This window comes from Balaenoptera acutorostrata, chromosome 6, assembly GCF_949987535.1.
Source record: "Balaenoptera acutorostrata chromosome 6, mBalAcu1.1, whole genome shotgun sequence".
NCBI classification, from domain to species: Eukaryota; Metazoa; Chordata; class Mammalia; order Artiodactyla; family Balaenopteridae; genus Balaenoptera; species Balaenoptera acutorostrata.
Genome location: NC_080069.1, coordinates 91125854 through 91140951, shown reverse-complemented (window position 1 = coordinate 91140951; position 15098 = coordinate 91125854). Strand labels below are relative to the sequence as shown.

General features: G+C 39.4%; 1 protein-coding gene across 1 annotated transcript in view; it reads right to left on the bottom strand.

Moving 5' to 3' along the window:
* NCBP1 (nuclear cap binding protein subunit 1) overlaps positions 1–14960 on the bottom strand; it is a 42172-nt gene extending 27212 nt beyond the window's left edge. Inside the window, exons 1-4 of the mRNA XM_007197037.2 lie at positions 14633–14960; positions 7630–7718; positions 6585–6685; positions 4581–4737 (exon numbers count right to left, since the gene is read on the bottom strand). Coding sequence (XP_007197099.1) covers positions 4581–4737; positions 6585–6685; positions 7630–7718; positions 14633–14666 — 381 coding nt within the window. The 5' untranslated portion in view covers positions 14667–14960. The remainder of the gene's footprint in view (positions 1–4580; positions 4738–6584; positions 6686–7629; positions 7719–14632) is intronic.
* Between the last annotated feature and the right edge of the window lie 138 nt (positions 14961–15098).

Below are 15098 nucleotides of genomic sequence, written 5' to 3'. Positions count from 1 at the left end.
ACTCTGTAGGCCAAAAGGGAGTAGCATAATATACTTAAAGTGATGAAAGAGAAAAACCTACAACCAAGATTACTCTACCCAGCAAGGATCTCATTCAGATTTGATGGAGAAGTCAAAAGCTTTTCAGACAAACAAAAGCTAAGAGAATTCAGCACCACCAAACCAGCTTTACAACAAATGCTAAAGAAACTTCTCTAAGCAGGAAACATAAGAGAAGAAAAAGACCCACGAAAACAAACCCAAAACCATTAAGAAAATGGTAATAGGAACATACATATCGACAATAAACTTGAATGTAAATGGATTAAACACCCCAACCAAAAGACACAGACTGGCTGAATGGATACAAAAACAAGACCCATATATATGCTGTCTACAAGAGACCCACTTCAGACCTAGGGACATATACAGACCGAAAGTGAAGGGATAGAAAAAGATATTCCATGCAAATGGAAATCAGAAGAAAGCTGGAGTAGCAATACTTGTATCAGATAAAATAGACTTTAAAATAAAGACTGCTACAACAGATAAGGAGGGACACTACATAATGATCAAAGGATCAACCCAAGAAGATGATATAACAATTATAAATGTTTATGTACCCAACAGAGGAGCACCTCAATACATAAGGCAAATGCTAACAACCATGAAAGGAGAAATCGACAGTAACACAATATTAGTAGGGGACTTTAACACCCCACTTATACCAATGGACAGATCATCCAAATAGAAAATAAATAGGAAACACAAGCTTTAAGTGACACAATAGACCATATAGATCTAACTGATATTTATAGAACGTTCCACCCAAAAGTGGCAGAATACACTTTCTTCTCAAATGCACATGGAACATTCTCCAGGAAAGATCACATCTTGGGTCATAAATCAAGCCTTGGAAAATTTAAGAAAACTGAAATCCTACCAAGCATCTTTTCTGACCACAGCACTATGAGACTGGAAATCAATTACAGGAAAAAAACTGTAAAAAACACAAATACATGGAGGCTAAACAGTGGGCTACTAAATAACCAAGAGATCACTGCAGAAATCAAAGAAGAAATAAAAAAAATACATAGAAACAAATGACAATGAAAACATGACGACCCAAAAACCTATGGGACGCAGCAAAAGCAGTTCTAAGAGGGAAGTTTATAGCAATTCAATCTCACCTCAAGAAACAAGAAAAATCTCAAATAAACATCTAACTCTACACTTAAAACAACTAGAGAAAGAAGAACAAAGAAAACCCAAAGTCAGTAGAAGGAAAGAAATCATAAAGATCCGAGCAGAAATAAATGAAATAGAAATGAAGAAAACAATAGCAAAGATCAATGTAACTAAAAGCTGATTCTTTGAGAAGATAAACAAAATTGATAAACCCTTAGCCAGACTAATCAAGAAAAAAAGGGAGAGGACTCAAATCAATAAAATTAGAAATGGAAAAGGAGAAATCACAACTGACACTGCAGAAATACAAAGGATTATAAGAGATTACTAAAACTACTATATGCCAATAAAATGGACAACCACGAAGAAGTGGACAAATTCTTAGAAAGGTACAATTTTCCAAGACTGAACCAGGAAGAATTAGAAAATATAAATAGATCTATCACAAGTAATGAAATTGAAACCGTAATTAAAACTCTTCCAACAAACAAAAGTCCAGAACCAGATGGCTTCACAGGCGAATTCTATCAAACATTTAGAGAAGAGCTAACGCCAATCCTTCTCAAACTCTTCCAAAAATTGCAGAGGGAGAAACACTCCCAAATTCATTCTACGAAGCCACCATCACCCTGATACCAAAACCAGAAAAAGAGATCACAAAAAAAGAAAATTATAGACCAATTATCACTGATGAACATAGATACAAAAATCCTGAACAAAATACTAGCAAACAGAATCCAACAGCACATTAAAAGGATAACCATGATCAAGTGGGATTCATCCCAGGGATGCAAGGATTCTTCAATATATGCAAATCAATCAATGTGATACATCACATTAACAAATTAAGGAATAAAAACCATATGATCATCTCAATAGATGCAGAAAAAGCTTCTGACAAAATTCAACACCCATTTATGATAAAAACTCTCCAGAAAATGGGCATAGAGGGAACCTACCTCAACATAAAAAAGGCCATATATGACAAACCCAGAGCAAGCATCATACTCAATGGTGAAAAACTGAAAGCATTTTCACTAGCATCAGGAACAAGACAAGGATGCCCACTCTTGCCACTCTTATTCAACACAGTTTTGGAAGTCCTAGCCAAAACCATCAGAGAAGAAGAAATAAAAGGAATACAAATTGGAAAAGAAGAAGTAAAACTGTCACTGTTTGCCGATGACATGATACTATACATAGAAAATCCTAAAGATGCCACCAGAAAACTACTAGAACTAATCAATGAATTTGGTAAGGTTGCAGGATACAAAATGCACAGAAATCTCTGGCATTCCTATACACCAACAATGAAAAATCAGAAAGAGAAATTAGGGAGACACTCTCGTTTACCATTGCAACAAAAAGAATAAAATACCTAGGAATAAACCTGCCTAAGGAGGCAAAAGACTTGTACTCACAAAACTATAAAACACTGATGAAAGAAATCAAAGATGACATAAACAGATGGAGAAATATACCATGTTCTTGGTTTGGAAGAATCAATATTGTGAAAATGACTATACTACCCAAAGCAATCTACAGATTCAATGCAATCCCTGTCAAACTACCAACGGCATTCTTCACAGAATTAGAACAAAAAAATCTTACAATTTGTATGGAAACACAAAAGACCCAAATAGCCAAAGCAATCTTGAGAAAGTAAAATGGAGTTGGAGGAATCAGGTTCCCTAACTTCAAACCATACCACAAAGGTACAGTAATCAAGACAGTATGGTACTGGCACAGAAACATAAATATAGATCAATGGTACAGGACAGAATGCCCAGGGATAAACCCACGCACATATGGGCACCTAATTTACGACAAAGGAGGCAAGAACATACAACGGAGAAAAGACAGCCTTTTCAATAAGTGGTGCTGGGAAAACTGGACAGCTACATGTAAAAGAATGAAATTAGAACACTACCTAACACCATACACAAAAATAAACTCCAAATGGATTAAAGAGTTAAATGTTAAGACCAGACACTATAAAACTTTTAGAGGAAAACATAGGAAAAACACTCTTTGACATAAACCACAGCAAGATCTTTTTTGACCCACCTCCTACAGTAACAGAAATAAAAACAAAAATAAACAAATGGGATTTAATTAAACTTAAAAGCTTTTGCACACCAAAGGAAACCATAAACAAGACAAAAAGACAACCCTCAGAATGGGAGAAAATATTTGCAAATGAAACAACAAAGGATTAATCTCCCAAGTATACAAACAGCTCATGGAGCTCAATATCAAAAAAACAAACAATCCAGTTAAAAAATGGGCAGAAGACCTAAGTAGACATTTCACCAAGGAAGACATACAGATGGCCAAGAGGCACATGAAAAGATGCTCAACATCACTAATCATTAGAGAAATGTAAATCAAAACTACAATGAGGTATCACCTCACGCCGGTCAGAATGGCCATTATCAAAAAAGCTAGAAACAATAAATGCTGGAAAGGGTATGGTGAAAAGGGAACCCTTCTACACTGTTGCTGGGAATGTAAATTGATACAACCACTATGGAAAACAGTATGGAGGTTCCTTAAAAAACTAAAAATAGAACTACCATATGACCCAGCAATCCCATTACTGGGCATATACCCTGAGAAAACCATAATTCAGAAAGAGACATGCACCACAATGTTTACTGCAGCACTATTTACAATAGCCAGGACATGGAACCAACCTAAATGTCCATCGACAGAAGAATGGATAAAGAAGATGTGGCACATATATACAATGGAATATTACTCAGCCATAAAAGGAAGCGAAATTGAGTTATCTGTAGTGAGGTGGATGGACCTAGAGTCTGTCATACAGAGTGAAGTCAGAAAGGGAAAAACAAATACCGTATGCTAACGCACATATATGGAATCTAAAAAAAAAAAAAAAGGTAGTGATGAACCTAGTTGTAGGGCAGGAATAAAGAGGTAGACACAGAGAATGGACTTGGTGACATGCGTTGGGAGGGTGAAGCTGGGGCGAAGTGAGAGTAGCATCGACATATATACACTACCGAATGTAAAATAGTTGGCTGGTGGGAAGCAGCAGCATAGCATAGGGAGATAGGTTCGGCTCTTTGCGATGACCTAGAGGGGTGGGATAGGGAGGATGGGAGGGAGGCTCAAGAGGGAGGGGATACGGGGACATGTGTATGCATATGGCTGATTCGCTTTGTTGTGCAACAGAAACTAACATGGTATTGTGAAGCAATTATAGTCCAATAAAGATTAAAAAAAAAAAAAGAATGGTTTCAAAAGAGCACCTGTTGTGGTGAGTGGGGAACTGTATTTCAAGAGAAAAGATAAATTATTTGGTTGTAGCTCACCTCTCCCCTTCATCCCAACACTAAGTCACAACATACCAAAAAGCTCCCCAAAAGCCAAAAAAACAAAAAACTTACCAAATATACAGCTTCATTATAATTGTTTGCTTTCAACGATTCTTTAAGTTGACGAATCATGGCTTCTACAAATTCTCCACCAAAGTTGTAATTCCTGGCATTTAGTAGTCCAACTAATGTTGTATAAATTGTCAACTTCTCAGGTAACAGACGTGCACTGATTTGAGAACCCAGCACAATAAGAAGATCCCAAAACAACAGCATTAAGTTGCTGAATTTTATACTACATAAAATTTTAAATTGTTTTACTAACTTTAGAAAAGCATTACATTTAGCTGTTTTTAAAACTATGTCAGGAAAGACATAAATATTGAGAAGAGTTGCAGACATGGCTCCCTCAATTTTTTCATTTTAATTCTAGTTAGTTAATCCAAGAGTTAAGAAAGTAAAACACTCTAATTGTGAAGTCATCAAACTATAATAGATATAACTGACGCTAGACCAGTTTTTCTTCCAATGTGCTTAGTGGAATTGAATAGCAGGTCTACAGAAAATGGTTTCCATGGTAAGATATCTGGCAATTGCTGAGTGAAACAAGTTTATTTACTGCAGAATCATTAAGGGGGAGATGGAGCAATCAACATTTCTAAACTTAGCCGACCAAATGTCACGGGATCAGAATTTCACTTGGAGAAACACTATTCTAGTTGCTTAGAAAAAATTCAGAACTAAAACCAGTTCCTATCAGTTAAATTGTTGAATTTTTAACATGGTACTCTGATATAGTAAGATTTCCTTACATCCAGTTTGCTTACTCAAGTGTGTTAATTTTCATTAAAGTTATTTGAAAAGTAGAGAAGAGGATTACAGTAATAAATCTTTGAAAAAAGCAAATGTTGATCCCTAATTTAGGCAGCCTTTAGAAATTAGCTCAAAAAAGAAAAGCAAATGGGAACTCCTGATTGTTCAGATTCTCTTATACTTTTTGCATTTTCCCAAGGTTCCTAGCAAAGAGTGTTAGGGACAATTTAGGTTTTAAAAAAATAACTGCATTGATAGTAACCATTCCTCCTCAACCCTCCCCTGCTTCAAAGTCATGGCTTCCATCAGAGTTTAAGCATAAATCTACTCTATTCTAATAAATGCTTTCAAAACAGAAGGAATCTCTGGATAACTATAGCCAAATAACTTTTCTTAGTATTAGTTTCTTAGTCTAAGGACATGTCTTCCTGAATATTAACTAGATTCCTTAAAAAAATTACATCTGAAATTATTTGTATTTTATGAGATGTTAAAGTAAAATCCACTGATAGTTTCAATTTGTGTGTACATTTTTAAATTTCAAAACTGAGCTGTAAGCAATTTAAAAAACCCATTATTTTAAAATAACTGAAATAACATTTTAAGGCACCTTCATAATGAAGACTCCTTTATCCAGAAGTCAGAGATACTCCTTTGCAAAGCATACAGTTTAGAGTGACCAATGTCCCCCTGAGTGATGAGGAAGTCTGGATTGCTAATTCCACTGTTGGGAGAGACTGTTTCATGATTTCATGTGAGACTTTTCCCATTCTAATGTCCTTACAAATTAAATGCTGATACTCGTTCTAGCTAACCTAATTCAGAGAAAGATTATGCCTATTATGTCATAGTGTCAAAAGTATCTTCAGCCTTCTAAGAAGGGCCATTATTACTCGAGTGACTGGTTCTCAAATATGTTTGATACTACTGATTAAAAGTATAAATTAAACTCTATTATATATATTTAATTGTACGTGCTTAAAAGAAAATCGCTGAATGTGAAGCTGTCTACTTTCTCACTTAAAAGTAGTCAACTCAAATGATTCTAAGGATCCAAGAAACGAAACAAAGAAAATGCTCAATTTTCATCCTATTTATCTCTAAGAGTTCGCCAAAGGGCAAAAGGTCATTTCGTTTGACAAATTCCCCACAGAATGAAAGCAGATGACATATGGAACATAAACACATCTTCTGAACATTCACAAGCATTTAAGAGTAGATAATACATTATCACCTGGATTCATAAATCTTTTGTATACATACACTGTACAAAGAAGCCTTAAGATCTTGCTCTTATAGTTAGGAAGATCAGCTTCCAAAACGCCAGCCAAGCCTTCTAGGTTGCTCTCCAAAGAGCAGGCACTCTGTAGAGGACAGCATATTAAATATCTGTCAAGTACTCAGCAATTAGTGCATTAAAATTTTCTAGGTGACGACAAAAAAGTTACACATAAGGCACTGACAGTTTAGTATAAATAAATTCAGTTGTTATTATTCTTTAGAAAACCATGAAAAGAGAACGAATAAAATTTAAAAAGCAATCTAAGATAGCAGAACAAGTATTAGAAATGCGAGGACATTCTGGGCTCTATTCTACTTCTCTAACTAATTCACTTAATTTTATGACTGGGCAAATTACCTCAACTATCCAGAACTTCCTCGGTCTTCAAATTTTTTTTTTAATACATTAAAAAAATTTTTTTTAAATTTATTTATCTTATTTATTTATTTTTGGCTGCATTGGGTCTTCACTGCTGCGCACAGGCTTCCTCTAGTTGTGGCCAGCGGGGACTACTCCTCGCCGTGGTGCGCGGGTTTCTCATTATGGTGGCCTCTCCTGTTGCGGAGCATGGGCTCTACGCACGCAGGCTTAGTAGTTGTGGCATGTGGGCTCAGTAGTTGTGGCTCACGGGCTCCAGAGGGCAGGCTCAGTAGCTGTGGCACACGGGCCCAGCTGCTCTGCGGCATGTGGGATCTTCCCGGACCAGGGCTCAAACCCATGTCCCCTGCACTGGCAGGCAGATTCCCAACCACTGCGCCACCAGGGAAGCCCCTGGTCTTCATTTTTAAATTGAGTGGACTATTCCCTAAGGTCCCTTCTAAGACTCATATTCTATGAAAATTACTAATAACATTTAACTCTCTGCATTCCAAGGCTTTTAATATGCATTTACTTTGGGATATAGACATATGGCAATACAAACTTTGCCCACAACTTAGATCATCGAGTTTGCAGATGCAGAAACTAATCAAGCACAGTCAACTACAACCCTAAGCCCATAACAGTCTGTGCCTATTTTGATCATACCTTTTCTCCTACTTTGCATATTAAAGATTCCAAATGATCTTCAGTTTCATTTGCATCAGAGGTCTTTCTCCTTTTGTGAGGCTGTCCCCCTGTTTCAACAATGTAAAAAAGTGAACATTACACGATGCATCTGTTATCAAAAACGTTAACTTTTTTAATGCTATAATCACTTTTGTACCAGAAGCCCTACTATTTACACACAGTAGAAGTGCTTAACTGACCCTTCACTTCTCAGACAAGGCTAGATCAACCAACAGTCTCCATACCCAGGGGCACCATAACTCCAGGAAGCATTATTTATGTTAAATTTTGTGATTATAGTGCCCCCATGGAGCAACGCAATGCAGCAGCCCTGTCCATTTCTATGCATAGGCAGCAAAGGTGCCCATAACATGCTAACCACTAGCAGTTAGAAGACTCCCTGTAACACTCATGTATGGCTATTCCCATTCTTTGAACTTGAGTTGTTTATTCATCCTTAGTCACTTGTTCCTAAAACCTGTCGGTGCCAGTAGTACTCATTATTTTAATAATGAAAATTATGTAAACTGATGAAATATGGGTGTAAAAACCAAGTTGAATGCTGTGGAAAGACTTGATTGGGGAAAAAAAGCTTTTAAAAAAGAAAGGTATGAAGAGGAAAACTTCAAAAGATGGGAAAGGGAGCATAAAACTTTAGGATTCCTCACTAGTTTTTACAAATGTCTGAGCTCGTAACTCTTCGATTAATGGTTTTGGTTCTATAGACCTTGCAGCACTAGGGTCTAGTTCATCCCAAACAATGAGAATTACAATCAGCAGACATACTCAAAGAAAAGTCCTGAATACTATATCAAACAATAGGTGGGGAAAAGGTATATGTTTTATGGTTTCCTGCTTTAACCAGCTCTTGGTTCCGTACTTTACTGATGCTATTATGTTCAAAAACAGTGTCATTCAGAGTTGTGCAAACAAACAAAAACTACCATTCTGAAATCATTACCAGTCATCTATCTGTCCTTTTGGTCGCTGAAGAATTCAGTTTGAATGAAGCTGTGCTACAAATCATCCTTAAGCACTGGACTGTCTATTGTTCGGTCTTGCTGTTAGTGATCTCTTACTACCAACATTTTATTTAAAACCTCAACATACCCACCTTATATCCTTTTGTGGACTAACATAAGGCTGAAAAAATTTCAAATAAGGTGTTAAATATGGAACATGATGCTGTTGCTACACACAATGTTGGCTAGTCTCCCAGTATATTCAATTTTTAACTTCCACCAATTAGATTATTAGGATGGCATGTGAACAAGGAAGCAATAATCTGTAACTGTGTTGGAGATCTGTATTAATAATGAAAATCTGCAGATATAGGGTTACCCAGTAGCAAGTTATACTTTTAATCTTCTCCAGACTTGTACAGCCAAAGGAACTGAACCATTTTTACAGAGTTCATAATTACTTACTTGCCACTGGAACATTTGGCTTGAAAAATAACAATGATTTTCATAAAACACAGCACTTGGCTATTCTAAGCTTGGGGTGTTAAAAATTTTTCCAATGTCTGAAATGATCTTCAGGTACCTACCACCTGAACTCAAGCTGAATAAAACCAATCTATGACTATCTAGATAGGACCAAACAAAGTATTATAAAAGGCCATAGGGCAAAGCACTGTGTGCTTTGACCACCCCCCCCAGCCCCTTAGTTATCATTAGGATCTGCTTTAAATAACCACTGAATTTTGAAGGGATAGTTTTGAAGGGATAATGCCATAAAAAATATAATACACATGCAGCATGACAGCTGTGATGTATTCCTGGAGATATGTGTCCGTGTAAAGTTGTGGACATGTGTGGTATTGTGGGATCAGTGACCTTGATTCTCAAATATACATTAAACTGAGGTCACAGGATCTCTATAAAGGTTCCACCACCCCAAGAGCCAAATTCGACACAAAGGACTTCTATTTCCAGGATTCATTCATTGAAAAAAATGACATATTTGATGCAATGTTTATATAAGCTATCAGCCAGGACATTAAAATAGCCTTCTCCAAGAGCAGTGGTTCTCAACTGGGTTGGATTTTTGTCCCCCAGGAGCCACTTGGCAATCTCTGGAGACATTTTTAGTTGTCACAACTCTGGCATCCAGTGGGCAGGGGCCAGAGATTCTACTAAACATACCACATTGCATAGGACAACTCCCAACAACAAAGAATAATCCAGCCCAAAATGGCAGTAGTGCTGATGTTGAGAAACTCTGTTCTAGAAAGCAGAATATACTAAATGTTCTTCAGAACCAGATTCTGGTAAGGTTGGGAGAATGCAGATGCTAAAAAACTAGCCAAATGAGAGCAGTTTTTTTTTAAAAACTTTAACCATTGTTCCTTTCTTTCTGGCCCATCTACTTTGCCAACCCTTTATCCCACATTCCACCTCCACACCCTCTCTAAATTAACCATCCAGCTGGCTTGTTCTCAAATCAGTTTAGAAACATACCCCGGTCTTTAAAGCAACCCTCCTAGGCCTTCTTGTAAGACTGAAAAGAAGAAAATACTGCTGTGGGGAGAGAAGGTAGGATTTCTGCAGAACTAGAAAATACAGTATACAGTCCTATCTCTGAAGTGCAACTCTTCTTTTCTCTTCTTCTTCTCATTTTTACTATGCTTGGAAAATGAGAAGAGGCAGAAAGTATTAAGAAGTAAGAGATGCCCCACACTCACCTGATATTGGAGAGAATATAAAGAGGGGTGGGAGGGGGACATACAGACACAATGTGAACTCATGCACAGTAACAGGATACTGAACTGAAGAGAATGTGGGCAAGAGCATGGGGAAGTAGAATAAAGCACTTTAATGAAGAATAAAATTTTGGGAATGAGCTGAATGTTTTCACCTACCCTCAAGAAAGCATATCTAAGGTAGCTCCCAAAACAACAACAGATTTTATATTAACATGTTAACTAAGTAGAAGTTTTACAATGTAAATTAAAGCTACACATTAGCACTTCGTTCTGACACCCTTGCCTAGTATGAAAGAGGGAAGCAAGTCTCTATTAAAACCCATCAGAAAGGGACTTCCCTGGTAGCACAGTGGTTAAGAATCCTCCTGCCAATGCAGGGGACACGGGTTCGATCCCTGGTCTGGGAAGACTGCAACTAAGCCCGTGTGCCACAATTACTGAGCCTGCACTCTAGAGCCCGCGAGCCACAACTACTGAGCCCTCGTGCCACAACTACTGAAGCCTGTGCGCCTAGGGCCTGTGCTCTGCAACGAGAGAAGCCCACGCACCGCAGCTAGAGAAAGCCCACGCTCAGCAATGAAGATCCAATGCAGCCAAATAAAAAAACCAACAAAAAACCCATCAGAAAGAATCTTAATACACCAAATAATTTTTCGCCTGTAAGGTGATCCTTATTCTTTGTGGATACACTGTACTACACATCTTACATCCTTATTTAGAATTATATGTACTATAAAAAATTTTAGACCCACAAAGTGGAAACAAAAACCAGCTCTGCAAAAGAGAAAGTAACAAAAACAACAAGGGAAAAGGGAAAAGTAAAGCACCTTGATCCTGCAGATTTAAAGAAGTAACCATCACTTCTGAAACAAAGTATACTTTTCATCAGAAAAACAAACCCCTTCACTTCTATTCATTTTATTTTCTATAGTTAGGTAAAAGAACAGTCACCGTCTAAAAGGTAAGGACCTAATTCTAAGTAGCTTAAAAGGGACTAATATGGGGTTTTGGCCAAGATTATGGACAATCTAAAAACTTTCTTAAAAGAACAAAGCAATATATTGAACAGCTATTGTATGCATATCCAAAATAACTGAAAAGCTTCAGAGACATTCTTAAAAAGAGTCTAAGAAATGAGTTAGATTTAGCACTGGACCGGTATCCATACACATTAATTTCCATTTAGGACTTTCCTTTCCTTGTCTGTAAATCCATCTCTAGGTGAACTTCATTGGTATAGCTTCCGGAACTTATCTCCTTGGATCAAGGACACTCTAGTCTCAGCACAGAGATACAATTTTAAAATTGCCCTCTGTGAGCTGATCCTCTGCTACCCTTCCGATCTTATCTCCTACAACTCTCCCCCTCACTCACTCTGCTACAGCAACACTGGCCTCCTTGCTGTTTGAGGATGATAGGAATACTCTAGCCTTAAAGCCTTTGCACTTGAGGCTCCCTTTGCTTAGACTACTGCGTTTCCCCCACACTGCCATCTGGTTTGCCCCCTCACCTCCTGCAGGTCTTTGATCAGATGTGATTCTCAGTGAGGCCTTCCCTGACCAACCAATACAAAATGGCAACTCCTCCTCGACAGCAGCCTCTACTCTCTTTACCCAGTTTTCTTTTTCTCCATAGCACTTAACACCATATCATACACTGTATTTACTTGATTGTTTTCTGCCTGTAAAAGGGAATCTTTATATTGTCCACTGCTGTACTGTCAGTAGTTAGAAGTGTGCCTGGCACTGTTAAATATTTGTTGAATAAATTATTATATCTAGTCAGGCATATGTAAAGCCATGGCAGTCAGTGACTGATAAGAGCTGACAATAATCCAGAAATGCTCAGATGCATCTATTTAATACAACAATAATAATTCAGCCTATTTTAAAATAGCTTTCTGCAGTATTTAAGCTTCCAGTATTTCTGATTTAAAAAAAAATTAGTAGATGCTTAACCAAAAGAAAAGTATCTAAAATATTTGATTCAGATCACCATTTAGGATAAACCCTAGCTGATCATTACCCAAACTTTTGTAATTTACGAAAGTTTCAGACTTGGTGTAGTATCTAAGAGGGACTATAAACTGACTGCCCCTCGACTACTAAATTATTCATAGTAAACTCTGGTTAATTAACTCCTTATTTTATTTTGCTTTGTCTTTATATATTTATTCTGAGGTTCCTGCAGCAAGACCCGAAGGGACAGTGATTTAGCTGCCAGAAGCTAACTCCTAAGAAAGTTATGCCAGCATCCCAATAACCAAAGCCAAAGTTGTTTTTCTACATATTCACATCCAATTCTCCAGGCTGCCCCTTGGAAACATTTTCTCTCCCTTTAGGGATGCCCTAGAAGAGAGAAGAAGAAGAGTAGAGAAAGCATAAGAAGAGCAAAGAAAATGGGAAGAACTTTAAAAGCCTCAACTTCTCCAAACCCCAAGTGATGACTTCTAGGAGATTAAGTTTTTAATTAATCAAAGGCAAAGCACCTGAAAACTATTTTCTGTGCCCTGTATGTACATTATACAAGAAGCCTCCCGTGTTTAAAAAAAAAAAAAAATCAAAGCATGCAGCATAGTAATACCTGTGTAGTGACAAGAACCTTGGACTTTTTTTCACTGGTGTCTGGGCACTGCTAATCGTGTCTCCATGTTAATTACAGTAAAATTTTAGACCCTTAGGTGTCAGATGAGAAGGCTGAACTAGAATATCCTCTCAAGCCATGCCCTAGCAGAAATCTGATATTTCACTGTTAAAACTAAATTAGTGGGATTCTGCTTCTACCCCAAAGTGCCCCTACATTCAAGGAGAGAAAAATGTTAGTGGAGAATATTAATTCAAATGTTTTGTTCTGTACTTTTTCTTACATTGTCGACATCTGCCAATGTTTATCACCTCTTAAGCATTAACAGGTGATAAAATACACACCATCATGCGCAATTAGTCACACGTGTTACCTCATTTAATCCTCACAAAACCAAGAGGTATGTATCATTACTTCTGTATTACAGACTAAGGTTTAAAGAGGTGATATAACCTGGGCAAGATCACAAAGTAAATGGCAGGGTCCAGCTTTGAACTTAAGCCCTCTGATTCCAAAGTCTGGCCTCTTAACCACTACACTACAATCTTTTCAAAGAACAATACCCTAAAATATTAATAACAGAATTACTGTTAGTTTTTCTTTTTTTGGATGTGTGTTCTTGACTGATTTTTGTAATGTAAGCACCTTTTCTATTTTTTTTTTAATTTTTATTTATTATTTATTTATTATGTTTATTTTTGGCTGTGTTGGGTCTTCGTTTCTGTGTGAGGGCTTTCTCCAGTTGCGGCGAGTGGGGGCCACTCTTCATCGCGGTGCGCGGGCCTGTCACTATCGCGGCCTCTCTTGTTGCGGAGCAGAGGCTCCAGACGCTCAGGCTCAGTAGTTGTGGCTCACGGGCCTAGTTGCTCCGCGGCATGTGGGATCTTCCCAGACCAGGGCTCGAACCCGCGTCCCCTGCATTGGCAGGCAGATTCTTAACCACTGCGCCACCAGGGAAGCCCCCTTTTCTATTTTTAACTAGCAAAATTATTCTTGGTTTTTATGATGGCAACTCCATGATCCCCATGAGCCCAACCATGCAAATGGAGATGGGAATTTAGATCTAAATCTCTACGAGCTCTCCAGTTAGTCTTCCGGCACTTTTTCTTACACAAGGGAAATATGCTTACGGCCAGTTCAAAATCTAACACAACAACCTACGTACATCTTTTTTTTAAGAGACCTCTTGGGTGTGGATAAGAAACCGATTTCTTTCCCTGCCGCTTGAAAAAAGGCAAAACGACGGATGACCGGTACAGGACAGAGCTCAGATTGCGATTCATCAGGTCTCTCGTCTTCTGAGAGCCCTTTTTAGGTACAGTTTGAGGGTCAAAACGAGACACGGGGATGAGTGGGTCCCTGTCACTATCCCTAAGAGGCGGCGGAACAGACACAGGTGTACTTCCCTGCTCGGCGGTGCTAAGGGCCAAATCTTGAAGAGTCCTTAGAGACCAGGGGTCCACCAGGCCGCTCCTCGGCCAACGACTGAAGGAGGTGGGGCGGGGAGAAGCAGGGGCTTTTCAGAAGTCGCCCGGCCACACTCTCGCTGTACCACCCGCTTCTCTCCGCGGCTCCCCGGACGCTCCCGAGGGTAAGGGCTTCCCATCCCTTCGCTCGAGACCCGAAGACCAAAGAAGCCAAAGCTCGACCCCTCCTGGGCGCGGCCTCGGCGGCCGGGCCCAGGGCACTCACCATCGTTCTCGTCGCTGTGCCGTCGCCGTGACATGCCGCACGCCGGTGCGCCGCCGAGCCGAGACGCCGGGCGGGAAGCGCAGCAGGAACCTTCGGGCAGCCGGCCGGCGCGAGGACAGCGGTGAGGCGCGCGGAGTGGCCGTCGCGCAAGCGCACTCGCTCACGACGGCTCCCGGAAGCACAAGGGGGAGAGGTGGCCTGGTGGCTCGGCGGGCTTGGATCCGGGAGGGCCGGCGTCTGGAAGCTCACCAGGCCGCGGGCGTCTGGTCCGCACGCAACCGCCCTCTCGGGCTACCTCCGCCTCTCGGCTGCTTCCTTCACCCGCCTTCCCACGAAGTCCTTCCGGGGCCACGCGGAGATCACCGCCTTTTCAGCCAGCCCGAGCCCACCGGCCGCGAGCCACGCCAGTAGGCCAATGGTCTAGGAAGGACGCTCTAGTCCCCGCCTCCACTTCAGACCCTCCCAC